This window comes from Idiotropiscis lumnitzeri, chromosome 13 (genome assembly GCF_059441095.1).
Source record: "Idiotropiscis lumnitzeri isolate Australia: NSW breed Sydney's pygmy pipehorse chromosome 13, RoL_Ilum_1.0, whole genome shotgun sequence".
Taxonomy (NCBI): domain Eukaryota; kingdom Metazoa; phylum Chordata; class Actinopteri; order Syngnathiformes; family Syngnathidae; genus Idiotropiscis; species Idiotropiscis lumnitzeri.
In genome coordinates, this window is record NC_142403.1 from 15,750,501 (window position 1) to 15,770,710 (window position 20,210).

Sequence of the window (20,210 nt, forward strand, 5' to 3'; positions counted from 1 at the left end):
GACCGTATTTCCTTTTAACGATGACACATTCACAAGCATACACGGAAACGCATCCCCTGCATCATGTCTTTTAAGCAGCCTGGCCCAATTACAAAAACATCGACATATATAGGAACCGAGCTTGTCGACCCACTTTTTCAGTCCCTGCGGAGAGGACATTAATGCAGCATGTTGCTTTCACGGTACTGACAAAACACGCAGTTATCTTTTAACTGCCATCGACTTCCTCGCTCGTATTATTTCAGTGGTCGTAACTTAATTTAGAATCAAATCAATTTTCCCTCATTGAAATGCCATTGATACATTTTTTTTTTTTTTAGCTATATCCATTTTTTTTTTTTTACATGACTTTGACTTTACTCTCTATTTATTTTACTGAACGAATTTCATGGGAAATTCTGACTTACTACATTGGTTCTGTGCCCAAATAACCACATTTGTACATTTTTATTGCCTTAAAGCAAGGGTCCGCAACCACCGGTCCGAAAGTTTTTATTTTTTGTACCAGATCGTATACATCCCCATTGGAAATGTACATCAGTACCCGCGTCACCCCACCCACTTTGGCGATTAGTTTATGATCCAGAATGTACCACCCGGTGTACCACCCTTGCCTGTGTGTGTAAAAAGTGCAAAATAAATGGCAGGAAAATGAAACTGCGGCTTTTTAAGACACTTATTAAATGTTTTTTTTTTTTACACCAAGTGTGCTACACGTAGCGGTTTTGAAGGAGTCGGTTCAAGTTGTGTGACGCACTTGTCTTTCCTTTGTCAATGCCAATTTACACGTACAGTGTGTACGTTGTACAGCATGTACCCTTCGGGAACAACCGGCTCACACGTATACTGGCCCGGAGGGGCACTGTGGCCCCTCGCTGTGGTTTTCTACTTCACTGCCAGGTTTCCTAATGGACCTCAATGACAAGCGTGTCATGATAAGAGCATTAACACTGCTCAAGTGTTGGCTGAAGGAGCACAAAATCGGATCAAATATACAGACTATTATTTAATGTGTGTCACATAACGTACTTAACAAAGTCTCGAGATTTTATGGGTGGAAGGATGGATAGATGGGTCGATGGTTAGATGACGGTCGCTCGGTAGATGAGAGGATGGATTTCATCGATAAATGGATAGACAGATGGATGATAGATAGATTAGATGGGTCTATCAGGAGACGAATGGTAGATTGATAGATATAGATGATAGCTAGCTAGCTAGTTAGCTAGATAGATTGATAGCTAGCTAGCTAGTTAGATAGCTAGCTAACAAGATAGATTGATAGCTAGCTAGATAGATTGATAGCTAGCTAGCTAGCTCGCTAGCTAGCTAGATAGATAGCTAGATAGATAGATAGATAGATGATAGTGTGAGAGTTAAGTTCCTATCAGGCAGCCGGCTCGCCTCGCTAGCTTTGTTTCTCTCGATTTGAAAGGTGTGATTGGAAACAGGCACCCTGATTGCCAGAGCGTTGGCGCCTGAGCGGGATCCCGGGGGCAGTGGGGAGGGGGACAAGGGATTCACACGTGTATGCCAAACAATGCCAGGCACTCGAACAGGCAAGTTCATCATCCAAGCCCAGTGGAGCATCGCGTAATCCAAGGAAAGAAGGCAACACATTTTTCTTCAGCAAAGAAATACAGCCGTGGCTTGACCGACAAGTTTCATTTATTTCCTGAGCAAATTAGCTGGAATGCCATGAGAGTGTTCGCACATATAAAAGTATTCATTTGGCGCCATCTTGTTACTCAGGAACTATGTTGAGGTTAGGGGAGGATCTTCATTTAGCCAGGCCGTAACCCTGTCTAATATAAAAGTAGAGATTTGCTGCCATTTTGTGGCCTCCATAGGCAATTATAAATCTTTTTGGGGAGAATTTCAATTACTTGCGAGTTTTCGCTATTCGCGACACACAACAATGTCATCTGATGTAGCCAACAAAACATTTTTTTAACAAAAATGAATAAATAAAAAACAGAACTGTATTAATATTATTATTATTATTTTTAGGCCAGTTGCATGTGAAAGTAGCACTGAAATTAAAAGACATCGGATTCCCTCGGAACAAGAGCAGAGAACTAGACAGCAACCCTCTAAAGACCTCCACCAAGGCACCTCAAGGTGTTCATGTCTGTCACATCTGTTAGTTGAGTTTGTGTTCGCACGTGTCTAATCCGGCCATTGTCCACGTGATGCTCTGTGACGGGCCCAAGCTCGTCCATCGACAAGTTCAGATCCCGATAATACGGGACCAAAAGTTGACAGAAAGTGTCAAAAGAAAACCACTAATGACAGATAGAAAAATGTTTTTTTGGGGCGTAGCTTTCAGAACAAAGCTTTTATTCGTTGTTGGCAGAAGAATCTGTCCTGACTCACTGTTATGTACCCGCCTGATGGGTCACGGCATCCTGCAGGAGATGGCCAAGAAGACGTTGTCTGGCTTATGTCACACACAATAAGGCAAGACGTGCGTAGGCCCTGCAGAAATTGTTTATGTAAGACCGCAACTTTCATTCGGGGGGGGGGGTCCAAAGGCACCTCCATGCAGACCAACATCTTTTCACATTATTCACCAATAGGTAGGCTTGATTTACCACAAAATATTAAATATTAATTCATCATAAAATAAATACTAAAAAAGCTGATACTTGATTTACTATTCTGTATTAAATACAAAATGATTACAAAACAGGGGATTTTCCTCCAGACTTTGGCCCAAAAAGTATGTTGTTGTCAGACGGATGGTCCTGCAAGTAATCATGGGTTATGAAATTGTTATTTCCCCTTCAGCCGTGTTTGACACCGGTCTTGCGCAACAAATGAGAAAAAAAACTCAATCTGCCTCATTTGAACCGTAATAATGGAATGTGGGACAATGCTGAAACTCAGTGTTGCTTGCGCTTCGTCTCTCGAACTCTGAATGCACTTCGGTCGGCTCATAGCAGGAAAACCAACCGCGTTACTTCAGCATGACATGTGCTTGCAGTTTGTCTTGCAACATTTGCAGCCAAAACCAAAATGTCTGACCCGATCACAGCGACGTGAACATTACGTCACGTTTGTGCGGCCACTCGTTGCAAAGTGCGCAAACCTGAACCGATTTGCCCCAAATGCAAAGTTTTCATTGGAAAACAAGTAACAGGGCTTCCTTTTTCACCATCTGTTGGATCTGGAAGGTCACTTGGCCACTTTCCCCAAACACAAAATTGCCCAAGTGCGAACTGCGAAATTTCCACGGGAAAATAGAGCGCCATCTGCTGGATCTGCTGGAGCAGTCCACTTGCCTTGATGCAAAACTGCTTCCGACCCCAGCGTCCATCGAGCATTTTTTCCCAAGTTCTAAGTTTTACGATGCGAAAAGAAAAAAAAAAAACACGTTAACGTGTTTACGTGTCAACAACGTGAAACAAAAATAATCAGGCAGTTTAAAGTCTTAAAAGCGTCAATGTACATGTCACATGGAGCGAAAACACTTCTCTGTGTCTTCTGTTATTGCTGCAACACTTAGGCTTTTACTTTTAATCTGGCGGGGGTGCACACAGACACACACACACACACACACAAACCCAGGGGATAATAGTTCATCCGGGCACGTGCACGATGGGGTCCAATTATCCATCAGCGTGCCAGAGATCAGCTTGCGGAATGTAAACAGGCGGCGCGACATGAATGGAGATTGAATCTGGATTGAAATATTTTTCAAGTTTCTTCACAAATTTGACTCGCTGCTTACGGTTGGAATTCCTCAGGTGGGCGAGTGTGTGTGTGTGTGTCTGGGTACGTGTTTCTGCAGTGGTAATAGAACTCACAATCTAGTAGAAGTATAGACAATAGCGTAAAAAAAAATACACTGGTGAAAGTAAACAAATCGATTACACTTCTGTACAGGAGTAAAAGTGAACAAAAAAAAAGAATTTAAGAACAAAAAAATAAATAAAAGTGAAATAATTACTGTAACAGTTTCCTTCAATCTACTCGCGAAGTTCGCGTGTATTAGCGAGCTAGCATTGCCGCAATGAAATTCCAATGAATTATTAATTGCCCAATTTATTCATAAAATATAACGTGACTAAAATAATTTCCGTTTTAATTTAATTGTATTTGGGGTTTTTTCAGAATTCTTTGGGCTGTTGAGATTTTTGAATGTTATTATCTTTGTCAACTTTATAAATGAAACAGAAAAACCAAATAGAGGGAGAAAATTGAAACTCAATACAACATGCATCTAAAATCATCTTCAAATGCACTTTAGAGTGATGTCATTCATTTTTGTTGTTATAACATAATTATTATCCCAAGGGGTAAAAATAAAAAAGAAAATAAAAAATGACGTATATTGCAATAATTTCTGGGAAAATTTGTATCGTAAATCGTAAATTGAGCTACCACTTGAACCAAGTACGCTATTTGGACTGTGTTACATCTCACCACTAGTGTGTGTGCATGCGTATGTGCGTGTAGCTATTGTCGTCCACACACGCGCAGAAGGACCAACCCCCATCATTTGTTCTCCTCCCGCCACTGTTGACATTGAGAGGTATGCAAATGGCGGAACATGTCGGCAGGTTTGCATCTCAATACGAATCACAATTAGTGCTCTTTGCCTTTGTGAGCGCTAGCGTGCGCCAACAGGCCGATAGTTTTCCCGTGCATTGCTCGTTGCCAATGCTAATCTGGGCCGGCGTATGCCCAAACAAGACAAACCGATCACCGATCTGATCACAAGATGGAGCAACATAAATAGTAACACAATAACACTTTATAAAGCTAATTTGTTCTTATTTATTTATTTTAGCCTTTCTTTCATGATTGTATACAATACAGTTAAAAAAATGAGGAAAGAATGGAATCTCTCCTTTGGTTTTAACACAAATAAATAAACTAAACTCAAACTAAACAATAAAAGGCAAATGAGCGTCTATCCTGCCCTCGGGCTGCACCCTAAGGCTCGCATGCCTTGGGAAGTTCCTCACGTGCATGTCAACAAGGACATCCTTCTGTGACAAAAAAAAAAAAAAAAAAAAAACTCCCCCTAGGCCAGCGCCCCTAATTATCCCCACATTCCATTTGCAATGAATACCCCAATGATCTTTTACAATTGCCCTCAATCCAGCCAAATAGCCCCCCCCACCCCATATCAACCCCCACCTGTTCAACAAGCCTTTATAGGCACATCAGTTTGAGTGAGCTTTAAATTCCCCACTGTCGAACCGTCCTGGAATGTCCACTGAGTGCCAATGTGACGTGTGCCCCCCTCCCAGCCCCAAATTGTCAACACAAGTCTCACAAGACATCCAACGGGGCACTGCCCCACTTGACCCTGCCGCAAAATGGCCACTCAGGAAATGATTTTAAAACAAAAATGCATTTGTTTCTTCATTGAATCTAACTCTGTATTCAATATAAAATACGAATTAAGGAAATGAACGAAGGAAATGCTGTGTATTAAAAATAAAATGGGTCTAAGTTCACTTTTGTACCTTTTCTTAATTGCTGTGAGCACTGGAAAACATCCCACGTGAAACATATTTGGAACGTGGGTAGTCTGCCAAGATGACTCACTGGTGGTTTCACCTTTGGATGCAGCTCGCTGTCATCGGCACTCTTATCAGAATGACATACCAGAGAGTAATCAGTGCCAGGGGGGGGGGGGCATGCCAACACGGCTCAGGGAACAAATACGTCAAAGATGGACGACCACGACCGAGCAGCAGGAAGACAAATGCCGGCAAAGTGGGACACAAACACGTCAAGTCATGTTGACATGCTGCCGCTTGTGGTCGGCCTGCACGATGTGATTGGGGTCCTTCAATCGCTACTCTGGATTACATATAAAATACCTATTGTAAAACAATGGGGGTGCTATTAAGGCGCCATAGCGTTTACATGTCCAGACAGGTTCCCAAGCTGCAACACAACACGGATGAAACGTGCAAAATGGATGCCAAATGTTGTCTATCTTTCTATGCGAGGGAACAAGAGTTATTTTATTCGTGAAAAACCCAAATTAAAGCTTCAGAGTTTGAGTTGCCACCAGTTTCAGCAGAAATCGAGCTTTTGCGCTCCACGTGTGGGCGTGGCCAACACCCTTACGCAACGCCGGCGTCGACCAATCAGGAAGTGGCACCGCCGCCTGTCCTATAAAATGCGGCGGCACGGCTTCCATGTTCAGTCTGCTTGGGAGACTTTTTTCTCTTTTTCCGTCACTTCCACTCGATTATATCTATAAGAAAAGGATTACTTTCCCACTACAAGAAGCCGTTTTCATACGAGTTTTAAAACACTTGGACCGCGAAGCTTCAGTGACAAAGAAAGAACAGCAACAAGAAACAAAAATGCGTTTAATCCACAACATGACGACCATCGCGGAATGCTCTACACCGGACTACTCTCTACCTAACCGGGCGATTAAAATTGCTGTGATAGGGGGAGGCGGAGTGGGCAAAACAGGTAAGAAAAAAAGGACAATTCAAGCTATGAACGGCTGCCTTTTCAAATGTGTGCACTGGTGTAAATCGGCTACTTTGTGTTCATTTTCAGCGCTTGTTGTGCGGTTCCTCACGAGGAGATTCATTGGAGACTACGAGAGGAATGCTGGTGAGTTCACGAGCACCAAGTTTGAGTCGGACTTTTGGAAACTCCAGAGTTCATTTAAACTGAGCATTATTACGCGTTTACTCGATTCGTGTTTCTTTTTATTGTGATTGATTTTAAAAAACGAAATCTATCCCATTCTTCATTTTACGTCTTTAATAACTATTACTCCTTGTTAAAATCTCATGATTAAAAAAAGTGCCCAAGCCTTCTGGCAGGATGTTCTGAGTGGGAAAAACAAACTTATCTTATTTCTGTATGCGTGTATAGAAAATCTTTACTGGTTTCAATACAAAATAAGTGCAATATAATAAAAGCTAATTTATTTTAATGAAAAATAAATGCATTAAAATAAAGCAAATTCTTTTGTTTTTGCAGTTGTACTCCATATTTAAATTTTAAATAGTTTAATGCACGTAAATACATTCTTACACTTTTACAAATTTAGTTATACATGCATGCTTTAAAAATTAAAGCATCATTTCAAATAAATGTATAGAAATATTGAGGAAAAAGGTCATTTTTACACATTTTAAAAATAATACAATACAATACAAAATACAAAATTAGTGCCTGAAAATAAAACGTAACGTGTCAAAGTGCAAAGTTAAATGACACTAAATGGCTTCAGAAAACTGCACGTCATGATAAACAAACACTCAATGACAACCCAAATGAATTGTTAAAGTTTGTCTCTTTTGTGTATGCGTGTAGGTAACCTGTACTCCAGAGAGGTCCAAGTCGACGGCGATCAAGTCAGCCTTCAGGTTCAAGACACGCCCGGTGCAGAGGTAACAGCTCCACCCTTTTCTGATGAGGTCATCACCATCATCATGTGATGACAATATTTAATGTTGATGTTCTGAGAGGGAAGTGTGAGACTGGAAGAGTCACAGAAAGACACACAAGTGGACAAGATGGTCAAATTAAGTTGACTGTAAAAGTTAGTGCATTCGAGGTTCATCCTGAAATTTCAGCCAATATCAAGAAGTGGTGCGTTTAAGTGATGCAGCTCAACTGTCACGTGATCTTAGTATGTGGGGGCGGAGCTAAATACCCTTGCATGCATTTTGCTCTAGTAGCACTGACATCTTTTTGAGTCTTTTACAATTCTCTGGGCCTCACTTTTTGGGGTCCCAGGACTGCACTGATGAATCAGGGAAAGTGCAATGATTGCCCCCTGTATGTCAAATTTGGAACTACACCGACACAAGCCTGATTCATGTCTGCACTCAATTTCTAAGATTTTTAATTTTTTTTTTAAATGGAGATAGCCTACTGGGCTCAACTGGGGTCAGGATTGATTAAATTGCCTGGCAAAGAAAGAAAAAATATTTAGGGCAGTAGTCCAACCAGCATTTACTGTCCTATAATCTGCTGCCTGATTAATTGTCCGGGCCCGACTTGGCACGAGTTGTGCTGCTGTGAACGAGAGTGGGTTAAATCTGAATCCCAAAAGTCTAAGACTTGGTTTAATGTATGAGAAAAGTGGTAACTAACCTTTTTGTTTTTGTTTTCCAGATGAGTGACAACGGCGCGCTCCTCCCCGACCACGTTTCATGCTCACTGCAGTGGGCCGATGCCATTGTGTTGGTGTACTCCGTCACGGACCGTCGCAGCTTCGACCTGGTGCCGCAGCTGCATCAAACGGTGTCCCGCTGTGCTATTGGCGGCAACGGCGGCGGGCCCCCCGTAGTTCTGCTGGCCAACAAGTCGGACCTGCTCCATCTGCGCCAAGTGGATCATCAGCAGGGCCCCCTGCTGGCCGCCACGCTGGGCTGCGCCTTTTATGAGGTGTCGGCCAGCGAGGACTACAGCCAGGTGCACGGGGCCTTCCACCGGCTGTGCTGCCAGCTGGCCAAGCAGCGGCCGCCGCTCCTGCCCTCGCCTACGCCCGCGCCCGCCGAGAAAAGGCGTCCCAAGTCACCCAACATGCAGGACCTCAAGAGGCGCTTCAAGCAGGCGCTCTCCGCCAAGGTCCGCACCGTCACGTCGGTGTGAGGCCTTCCTCGTCTTTGTGGTGGAACTTGAATGTTTCTCTTGAAGATGCTTCTCAAGTGACGTCCTGAAGGAGGGCGACCATGAAGAGCGTGAGAGGCTCTTCGTATTTTGCCTCTCGAAAGGCGGACGTTCCTCCAGACCGCTCCGCCCGCACATGCACAAGGCAGAAGACACAAGGTGGCGAGGTGGAGCAAGGCAGCGTGGTTATCACTGATGCACTTTAAAAACATTGTGGGCTCAACGGCCAATGTTTGTTTTTGCTGTTTGGCGGTGGTGGTGGTATTTATTTGTTGACGATTCACATGGTTTGTGTTCACAATAAAAGGATGAAGCCCAATTTGTTGTTTCAGCTTCAACACTTTTTCTTGCACTATTTTTTAAATGCATCCATCGACCCATTATCCGTTCCGCTTCTCCTCACAAGCGTCAGAGGCGTGCTGGAGCCTATCCCAGCTGTCTTCGGGCAGCCGGCGGGGGACAACCTGAACTGGTTGTCGGCCAATCGCAGGGCACACATAGACGACAACCACCCGCGCTCACACTCACACCTCGGGGCAATTTCGAGTGTCCCATCAACCTTTCATGCATGTTTTTGGAATGTGGGAGGAAACCGGAGTACCTGGAGAAAACCCACGCGGGCACGAGGAGAACATGCAAACACCACACAGGAAGGCCGGAACCGGAATTGAACCCATGACCTCTGCACTGGGAGGCCACCGTGCTCAACCTTTTTAAAATATATACAAAAAATATTTTTTTTCATGTTTAAAAACTATACTTAAAAGTAAATCCTTTATGTATATTTGTCGTTGCTAACAAAAATACATTTTGAAAATAAAAGGACGTTTGCTCTTATTATATATAAGGTGTCTGTTATGCAATTTTCCAACCCAATAAAACCGCAGAGAAGCTGCTCGGTTTGCTTTTTGTCCCCGTCGACCGCGCAGCGTCCTTGGCTCCCGATTTATGGAACAGCACGACGGTGGCGCTGAAAATCAAGACGGCGATGAGGCCACATCGGATGAAAACGAATTGTGTCCCCACGTGATTTTCACAGCGCTGACCTTGTTTTGTGAAAAGCATCTGCGGTGAGCGCTCTTTCACGAGATGAGATGAGGAGGAAAGTCTCGACTGAATGCGGGTGTGTTATGACGACTTGATGAGTGGGCCCACGAAGATTTGCTGAAGGACAAGAAGTCTTTTACACGCCATCAAATTAGATTTGAGGAGACTTTTAAAAAGAAAATGCTGCAACCAAACAAAGTGAATCGCGGCGGTTCATTTCCCATGTTCAGTTCAGCACCAGCAGAATCACATATTCAAGGATTTGGAAAAAAAAAAAATCTTGCCTTTTTAAAATTTTTTTTTTTAGAATTTTTTCTTTTTTTAATCAAAAATGCATTTGGTAGAGTATCCCTGATTATTTAAGAATTTTGGCATTGAAATTGTTTTTTTTTCCGTAAAATATTTTTTTATTCATAAATTATAAAATTTATTGTGTTACGTATATATATATATATATATATAAAATTTATTTATTTATTTTTTTGCAATCACTTTTAACATTTTTTTCAATTTATTATAAATTAATAATTTTGAGGTGGCTGACTGCACTCTCCCAGACATTTCGCCCCTCAACTATTTACATAAATAAAAAAAACACACTGCAATATGCATGCCAGGCCAGTAGTAGGCGATGCCCCCCAACCACAACAACACTTTTCCCTCCCTCGTTTTTGGTTAAACAAGCCCTCAAGTTCCGAGTGAAAGCTCCGTCATCTTGGTGCGCTAATGTTGATGCTAATGCTAATGCTAATGGGGAGGCCCTCCTCAACTCAAACCTTCACATCATAATGAGCGCTCTAAACTGTCAATGCCGCACACAGGGTGCTTGTTTTATTGAAAAGTGATGCATCCAATAATATCTCACATTTTAAAAATGTTTAGTTTATAATAATTACGTTACACTTTATGTACAGTAATGTAGAAAGCTGTGAAAAGAGTCTCTTTTTTAGACAAGTTTCTGTACTTTTATTTAAGTACAGTGTGAGAGTACTTTTTGGTTGTCGCCTCACACTCCGATGTCGGGCGTCAGTCTTTGCGTGGCGAAGAGCAGCTCGGGAATGTCGGTGGGCCTCAGCAGCCTGGTGGACAGGACCAGAACCTGCGACGGAAAACCAACGATCATGAGACGCAGTCCATATTTATTTTTTTCTTCTGTTCAGTACTCGCCCACTCCGAGTCACAATTGAATTTGTAATGAGTGCGAAGAGTGGGAAGTACAATGAATCTCACAGAGGGCTGTTTCGAGTAGTTTGACTTTCATGGCACTGAAAGTAGGTCGACACAAAGCGCCGTTAGAAACGGGTGTTTGCGCCATTGTGGGTGTGAACACGGCTTTACGGCAAAATGGAAATGACCCCTCTCATTCAGTGCAGGAGAGACCATGAGCCTACAAGGTTGAAGCACAAACGGACTCGTTGGGAGTTCATGCAGGAGATCGAAGCACATAAAGTACGTTTATAAGGACCGTCACTTGCGGAAGACGTAAAGTTAGCCAATGTGACTTGAAGACCTCCTTCTGAGCTCCATTTGTCATCCGTTTGCGTGAAACCCTCTGCCACATGTGGAAATTATTCAGAAAATTGAATACAAATGATAATAGTAATAATGTGTTCAATTAATTGCGCAGTCTGCCTGCCTGCACCTCGATCAGATCCACCAAAATCACGTTACGCTACCTGCACCACAACTTAGACCTGCTTTTAACTGGTTTAAAGTTGAGTCTACGTTCAGCCACCAAATTGACAAAAAAAACAAAAAAAAAAAACAGAACGACAAGAATGGTACAAGCGTGGTCTGGAAACTTTCCAAACACGCAAAAGAGGCTCGCACTGGCGCAAAAATCAAGAGTCAACAGTTTTAGACGGCCGGGCGCACGTGCGCTATGAGTCTAAAGCCCTGACAGACAAATACAAAATTTGCAATGAAAAAACAAACAAAAAATAAACCAATTTTCTAGCACTTTCGAAATAGAACATGCAGAGCCCAGATTGTAAACCACAACCTCTTAACTGCGAGACAGCTGTGCTAACCACTAGTTCGGACGTGCAGGCTGCTTGTAATCAGAGGTGTCCAAATGATCCCAACACAAATGCTCCTAGAAAAACTCGCAGCGCTCTCCACGAGTGCCACACAAAACTCCTCGTTGGCCTCCCAAATGCCAGACGACAGAAGTCAGCCTTTCCTATTTGCTGCGTTTGTGCCGTCGCTTTGTGGACGTTCCCGTAACAACGCTGATGTCATTTGCTTTCAAATGGAACGCAGAGTAGCGTTCTTCGGCGTGCTCGCGTCCTTTTAAGGAGCGCTTGCTTCATGCCTTTCATCCAAGTTTGCGCTTTGTTTTTTTTTCACCCTACAAAGTGAAAGAAATTTTGATGTTTAACGATTGGTTTAGTGTTCGAAATGTTTTTTTTTTTTTATAGCCTAATCGGGAAGCTTTGTTGGCAGCAGGCATGTTTGTACTAGAAAAGTGGTTAGACAATTTGTAAGACAATTTAGCGTACGAATAGAACAACTGTCGTACTAGTACTAGTTGTACTAGTAACCTGTGTGAAATTTCTGCGCATGAATGAGACAACTTGGGCATAGCTGTAGTGTAACCACATATAACATAGTAATAGGGAAAAACTGCACTAGTTGCCACATGTGCTCTCCGAGCACACCTAGTGAAGGGCAAGATGTTAACTAGTACAATTTTATAATGTCACAAGTGCACTACAGAGAGCTATTTTGGTATTCATTTGAAAATATTGAGATCCACTTTTAACTCATTCAATCCATAACACATACATATACCTTTTCAAAAACGTCCCGCCTCCCAAAGACGTATTTATACGTCTTAGTCCTTTTTTTTTTTTGCGTCACAGCTCCGTGTTTGTATAGCATTAGAACAGAATATTCTGTTGGCCTTGCAAAATCAGTCCAAATCCCCAAAAAACACTGGGATTAAGGGGTTTCCTCGAGTGAAAATGGCTGGGATTAAATGCGTTAAGGTCCATTTATTGGGACGTTTTTTGTCCTCACTGATCAGACAATTCAATATAGTAGTAGAATAACTCAGGCGCACAAGTGGAATGACTCGTGTCTGACTAGTAGCACTTGTTCCACGACCGCATGACATTTCTGCATACTCGTAGGAAAATGCCAGGTTACTAGTGAGGCAAAACTGTGCACTTGTTGACATTTGCATGCAACTCGAACAATTAGTCAAGCGCTACATGTCAACTCGTAGAACATTATGTCAGTAGTGGCACTAGCACCTCCTTGATATCCTTAACTCATTTACTGCCATTGGCGGCTAAAGACGTCAAAGATCCATTAATTTACTTGGCTGGTTAATATCAAATAAATGCTGTTTGAGCTTTAATGAGATCTCCATGTTTAAGTTGTACTAGCAGACTAAAGTGGCATTAGCATCCTAACCGTATTGGAGAAACATGTAACCAGTAAAACGCAGTTGTTCCACTAGTGAGGGCAAAGAGTGTACTCGTACACAGACCTTGAGTTGCATTTCTAGGAGATGCAATAAATGCCTCACTGTTTTCAATATCTTTGTGGTGTTGGCATGACAACGCATAAATCAGCCATTTTGTGCTTTGACAAAGCTACGTGCGTTCGTGTGTGTGTGTGTGTGTGTGCGTGGGGTGTGTGTGCGTGTGTGTGTGTGAGGGGAACTGTTATATAATGTGATCTTTGTCCTTGAAGCTTTGAGACCTCATCTTGTCCCCGCAGCCTCCGACTCGTAACCTCGTAACAAAACAAGCCAACAAGGTCGACCTCACCGCAGCATCCATCATGCGTCCACGTCATGTGCAGGAGGCAGCCTTAGCGCTACTTGGGCTCATTTTCGTTCCAACGCTTTGTGCACGTATTCACGTGTTTGCACTCACTAAATTGAGGCACTGGGTGAGGCTACTAGAATGTCACACGACCAGCAAAAAAAAAAAAAAAAGACTTGAAACGCTGTGACGTGCATGATGACGCCAATAGTGCTTGGCCTTGTGCGTTGAGAAAAACTATTTGTGTTGTAATTTCTTAAAAAGAAGAAAAAATTATTGATATCGCAGTTCACTAAAAAGAACGCAAAATTTCAATGTTCTACTTTGCTAAAAAGAGGACAAATTATTCATGTTGCACTCTTAGAAAAAGAAGACCAAAAAAAAAATCGCTGTGGTTCACTCACCTGGCTTCCCGGTTTTAAGGCAGCCACAGTCTCCTTGATGAGGCGGAGCTCTGAGGGGGTGACTCCGCCCACCAGGAAGAGGAAGATGAGTGGGTTGTCGCTGGGATGCGGGCGGCTCACCTGAGGGTGAAGGGGGCGGGGGGCACATAGACCGGGAGATTAGCACGCAATCATTCATTTAACAACCTCTATGCACAAAATTGGGGTTGAGAAAAAAACAATTTAATTTTGCTGACTTTTCTTTGATTTCTTTTAATCGTCGCCTTAAATGTTTTTATGTCAAATGGCAACCTCCAACGTGGGCTTTGACAACTTTTTTGTCAGCTTCTGTCAAGTTTTTAAATTCAGGCTTCTTTTTGTCATCGCCCCCTCCAATATTTTAGGAAAAAAATTTCACTTTTTATCACAAATTTTTTGCTTTTAATGAATTTATTTTTTTGCCAGTTTTGTTTCCATTTTTGGTCCAATTTTTGGTTGTGTTGTTGCTGTAAAATTAAAAAAAAAATCTTTTAACTTTTGTTGTCAGACTTTTGTTTATATTTTCTTTTCTTTTGGTCACATTTCTGTCGTTTTTGTCATTCTTTTGTCTAAATTATTATTATCTGAATCATGTTTTTTGGGGCCAAGTTTCTGTCATATTTTTATTTGATTTTTTCCAGCATCGTAAACCTTGTAATTCTTTTTTTTTCAAAATTATTTATCAGAAAGCGCTGAAGCTTATGGGGATAAAAAAAAATAGCGGCCGGTCCTGCACCCGCCCGTATGCTTTTGTGATTGAGGCAGGATTTGAACGGCGTGTTCATTGCAAAGCGTGGGTGCCACACGAGGTGGCAAACAAAGCCAGCGCTTCACACCCTGGCGTTAGAACACGTGGACGTCTCATAACACACACACACACACACACACGCACACGAGGAGGCTTTCACAGACATTCAACCGCACTATGTGATGGGCAAGTCTGCCTCATAACATGGATTTCTCGCAGGGGTAGCGCAGCCTGCCGGGTGGGATGGGCACGATTGGCCGAGGCGGCGAAGGCGCCGATCGGTACACGTGAGGTGGCAGACAGCAGGGATGAGTCGACGCTCCCTCTTTTGCTTTGTGTGTGTGTGTGCAGTCAGTGGGGGCTTGGCGACACGTAACATCCATGTGCAGGCGTACATGTGCTCGGGCATGGAACTTGCAGGGGCGGGGCTTAGAGGAGGCTAGGCGTATCGTAGTCATGCACACCGCAGTCATGATATTAAGGACACATGCACATTTGATGAGAAATGCATGGGTATTGTTTTTTTTTTATACACATTTCTTTCTTAGCATTCTCTCATCATTTTGATTTTTTGGGTTTTTCAAGGAGAAGAAGATATGTTCAACAAGGCATTTTCCTTTTGTTTCTAATATATTTCAGTATTATTTAATCACAATTGTTGTGTTCAAAATAATTTATTTTTAAATAATATTATTTTTAATAGTTTATATTTTCGTATTATTTTATACAATTTATTCCTGATTATTAGGTATTTGGAATCTCTAATATATTTTTTTTAACATTTTTAAATAATAATTAGGTCCCTTCCAATATCCAGTTATTTTTTATCTCATCATTTTTTTCTAATTTCTGTTTTTATTTAATTAAATTTTTTTAATGAGTTTCTTTTATTACTTTGTTTGGATTAGATTGTAAAATGTAAATATATTTTTTATTTTTCATCAAGTTTTTCTAACATGTTCGTTCCACTTTTTACATTTTTATTTTTATAGCAATATTTTTTGGTTTTGTAATTTTATTTTTGTATCTCCCTAATGACTGTATTTTGTACTGTCTAATAATTTTGCATTTTATTTTATTTTTTGGGGAAATATTTTTGAGTATTTGAGTATTTTCTGTCTCATATTTTGTATTACTAGATGTTATACATCTTATACTATCTAACATTTTAGACAATTTTGTCTAAGATTTTTATACTGTTATCTTATTTATTTTACTATATTTATTTACTTGGGTTATTTTTCTTTTTTTTTTTTTACTTTGAAAGCTCCAAAACACATCAACAATTGTACACTCACTACACAGTCCCAATATCAAGTGGTAAACTTTTTTTTACCAGTTGTATGACGATGAAGAATTAGCTGACAACTCCCAAAAATTTCTCTGGGAACAGATAATTCCACACCACTCCAAGGAAAAAAATGAAATTGCTTGAATCCCTCGGTTTGCTTCATCGATGGAAATGTGAAAGCGTGTGTTGTGTCGGCGTCACACGCAATCCAAGCCGTGCACAGCGAACACATAACATGCTGACAAACACATTCACTTTGCTTTTCGATGGAAGAAAGCTCCAGCGGCTCTCCAAGACAACGTGCACGGAGGCGCAGAGGATGGTTTATGATGATGCTGAAGTAGCGACAAATAAAAATTATTGTAAGCATACAGATGTTGTCCGCCAATTAATGCACATACTTGGGGATGAAACTTTCCCTCGTTCCTCGCCGCTCATTCTGGTATTTTTGCATTATTTGATCATTTTTGTATTTTCGTCTAGTATTATTGTTTTTCATGAAATATTTTTAATATTTTGGTCGAAAAACTTTTTGAGTCTTTTTTTTCCTTTCTAATATTTTTGGGGTATTTTATCCGGAATATACTGTAGCTCTTTTATTTGTGTATTCAATGTCTTAACATTTGTGTATTTCTGTCATATATTATTTTATCTTTAGATATATTTGTTTAAAATATTTACTCATTCTAAATCTAAAACAATAATTCTGATCGTTTTGCTCACTATGATCTCGGTATCAACTTTTCCCATCGTTTCATCTCCTCGAGCGCGTGGTTGAAAGAAGAACCGCGGTGTTTTATCGCTGTAATCTGCCCGAAAGTTCACTTTTCTACCTTCCGTCAGTGTGAGTCGGTCCAAGTCGCTTATTAATTTGCCGAAAATCAGGCCACAGTTATGTAAGCGCTCTAATTCGTCCTCCCCGAGGGTAATCATCACTTTAAGCAGAGCCAGATGTGGGATAAACACGCCGCGGACGGGTATTTATTTCCCAGCGGGCCGCAGCTACATATGTATTGCACGAAAACATTGGTGGCAAGAAAAAAAAAATTATTAACACAGCCCACATACAGCCCACAAGTTGAGGTTTGCGCGTCTCCCACAGAGGAGCTCGACAAACCACCAAAGAAAAGCAGGAATAATCACGCCGTGATGGACAAGTGGCTCATAACACAGTGGAGGAAAACACAATATTTATGAGCTTGATTATTTATAATGCTTTATTATTGTTGAAACTACTTTTGTATTGTTACTATTAGCTTAGCAGCTATCTTTTGTGGATTTTTTTTCTATAAAAATTGGGTGCCAAGTGCTGATTTTTACCAAAGGTGCATTTTCATCATTTGTTTAAAATGGCTTTTGGCTTTTGCCCCACTAAAATGGTCACGTCAAACCAAAATGGCTGACTTGCTGTGTCTTTTTTGTACATGAGGTTTCGAGACATTTTTGTGCGTCTACCCAAGATGATGACTGGCTCTGGGGGCTGACTTTTTGATCAAGTTGGGGGTACAAGTGTGGGCAAACTACGGCCCAGGGGCCACATGCGGCCTGTTAAATGTTTTAATCCGGCCCGCCGAACTTGAAAAAAATTAAATGAATAAACCTTGTTAATGTTTTATTTTCTAAATACTGTGTTGACATATATTGTTGGAATGCTTTTGTTCACTTTCATTTCAAATTAAATGTATTTTTTTTTCTCCAATGAGGTGAGGTTACCAAAACATTCCATCCATCTGCTCCTGGTCCGGCCCCTCTGTCAAATTTTAGAACCCATTGTGGCCCGCCAATCAAAAGGTTTGCCCACCCCTGGGGTAGCACAATAGGAACAACATTGGGGCGCTCAAAAGTCAAATGATGGGTGCTGCAAACCAAAATGGCCGACTTCCTGTTTCTTTTCAGGAATGGGTTTCTTGAGACTTTTTTGTGGGTCTGCTCATGATAGACATGTCTACCAAATTTTATGTTGTAAAGTAACACAAAATTGGGGAGCGGTGTCTGACCTTCATGAACATGCTGAAGCCCGTCTTCAGGAGGTCGGTGAGACCTGCGGACATGTGCTCGATGTCAGGACATTCGTGCCGGTCAGGGTGGAAGACTTCTTGCAGGATCTGTCGCAGGAAAGGGCGATAGGTAGCCTGCAAAAAGGATAAATATCAAGAAGAAAACACAATGAGCATGGGTGTTAAAGGCACACAGGTGCCATAGGTGGCGCTATAACCCAAAAATGTTGTCGTCAGCAGAAAGACTAGAACTTTGGTTAATAGTTATCTTTTGTTAACATTCTGACTATTTGGAGCGGATATAAAAAGTGTATCCAGCACTGAAAACAAGCACATGAAAATCGAGGGGGTTGAATGATGCCGATGACGAAGCGGGGTCATTTTCCCAAAATAAAGGCCTCGCCTATGAATAAACGCCTCCGCCCATCTGCGATTGGGTAAATAAAACTCTTGGCTGTTAATTGAACGCAGAGGATGTTTTAGAAGAGAACATAAGCATATTGCTCATCTCAGTATGCAGTGCAGGCCTCCCACTCATCGGTGGTTTACGTGACTAATTACATCAACTTGAATTGAGCGACTTTAGAAAACTGGTCAACCTGCTCGTGCAAAGTGGGCAAGTAAACAAAACAATGCGGACGCCACAACAACATCTGTCCCTGGAAAATAAATAAATAAAACACCCTCACAAAAATACACCCACAATATTATCGTGAACGTCACACCCGCTTCGGCTAGCAAGCACGTGAGCACACGTGCCCCGTATCGCTTTTCCTCCCAAGTGGGATTTTTCTTGGCACGGAGAGATGTGGATTGGTGAAATTAATTCGATGAAAACAGCACGTTACATGAATACAAGACAGACAAATATGTTAGGGAATGGAATGTTCTAGGAGAAAATGGAACATGGTTGACAAAGTAAAGCTAGCACTTGGCTACGGTGAGCGGCTGTTAGCATAACAACTAACTGGACCCTGAATGCATTCACACATAGTTAGCCCAAAAAAGAAATATTTTACAATGCGTAAATGACATTCTTAACTTTACTTAGGGAAAGCTGAGTCACAACAACAACTGTAGTTTTATATACGCTCGCTAGCTTGTTTTGTTAGCATAAAGACAACCTAGCGGTCGGTGAAGTTAGTCTACGTTAGAAGCTCATGTAGCGGCTAGCTTTAGTTAGCATGAAGTCCAACTGGAGCCTGCTTATTTGGAGTTAGAAGGACAAACAGGAGCTTGGATACACTTACTTTGTGTATCTGACATTTACGCAAGATGTGACTCAACGTTTATCTATATAAACTAGTTTGCTGGAGGCTATCCGTCACATTGAAAGCAGCTTCTGTTTGTTAAGCTTATACAATTTTCAAGGAGTAACTTCTTTCTTTCTGAAACTCACGGTTACATAACATAATAGAATGGGTAGATAAAGAACCAGGAGGCTGTTGGACTGACGCACGCAGGAAATGGTGGTATTGGAAATATATAATTAAAAAGTGCTGTCATATTAGACTGTTCCAGGACGTCCTTATTTGGACGGTGATGCGAGTTGAGATGCTGGTACCTGGTGGACACCGTCGCTGGCCGTGTAGACGCGACGGAGTTGCTTGAGGTGGTCTCGGGCGTGGCTCAGCCCGCTGAGGGTCTCGAATATACGCTCTAGTGTGGAATGGACCCGCTCTGTGGTGAGCTCCTCTATTTGTGTACAGCCTGGAAAATCAGATAGAAGTTGAGAAAATATGGACCATTTGGAGAAAAGAAAGGAAGTCATATTTCATGGGTATTATCAGGAAAATTGTTTAATCAAAAACATTTTGTCTCCAAATATACAGATAGTTTTGGAGATGCAAAACTTTTTTTTTTTTATAATTTGGAGAAATACATATTCTGAATATTTTTTTAAAATTTCACTTTCTGAAAAATATGTAAAAAATTGATAATTTATCATTTTGAGAGAAAATCTTTTTGTGTGAAAAAAGAAACAACACAAAAAAACATGACCATATTAAAAAATACATTTAGAAAAAAAGTTGTGCATTTTGCTAGTGCTTTTTTTTTAAATAGAAAAAAACCCATCCACTTGCAAGAGTCAAAATTTTGATAATTTGTGTAATAATAATAATAAACTAAAAATTAATAATTATTTATATATTATTTATATATAAAATAATTATTAATAAAAAAAAAGCTGTGATCTGCATGAGAATCAAGTTGCGACAAAGACACACTTTCCAGGTTGCTGAGGTTTTTTTTTTTTTTTTGCCGTTAATTGCAGGCTTGTAAGTCGCCTGTCTTTGGCGCATAAGCAAAAGTAGC

General features: G+C 41.2%; 2 protein-coding genes across 3 annotated transcripts in view; one reads left to right on the forward strand and one right to left on the reverse strand.

Moving 5' to 3' along the window:
- Positions 1 to 6,157: 6,157 nt before the first annotated feature.
- rasl11b (RAS-like, family 11, member B) lies at positions 6,158 to 8,932 on the forward strand. Its single transcript, XM_088313417.1, has 4 exons — positions 6,158 to 6,450; positions 6,541 to 6,597; positions 7,309 to 7,385; positions 8,116 to 8,932. The coding sequence occupies exons 1-4, from the start codon at positions 6,165 to 6,167 to the stop codon at positions 8,593 to 8,595; spliced, it is 900 nt and encodes a 299-aa protein (XP_088169543.1). The 5' UTR covers positions 6,158 to 6,164; the 3' UTR covers positions 8,596 to 8,932.
- The window catches only part of scfd2 (sec1 family domain containing 2), a 78,785-nt gene continuing 65,742 nt past the window's right edge, over positions 7,168 to 20,210 (reverse strand). Inside the window, exons 7-12 of one of the 2 annotated variants that reach the window (XR_015846333.1) lie at positions 19,459 to 19,604; positions 17,895 to 18,029; positions 13,841 to 13,960; positions 10,652 to 10,759; positions 8,095 to 9,777; positions 7,168 to 7,475 (exon numbers count right to left, since the gene is read on the reverse strand). Coding sequence is in view for 1 of the 2 variants with exons in the window: in XM_088313416.1 (XP_088169542.1) it covers positions 10,667 to 10,759; positions 13,841 to 13,960; positions 17,895 to 18,029; positions 19,459 to 19,604 (494 nt within the window). In the remaining variant the exon portion in view is untranslated. Of the gene's footprint in view, positions 7,476 to 8,094; positions 9,778 to 10,463; positions 10,760 to 13,840; positions 13,961 to 17,894; positions 18,030 to 19,458; positions 19,605 to 20,210 lie in introns of those variants that run through there. The other variant, XM_088313416.1, reaches the window with a different exon arrangement.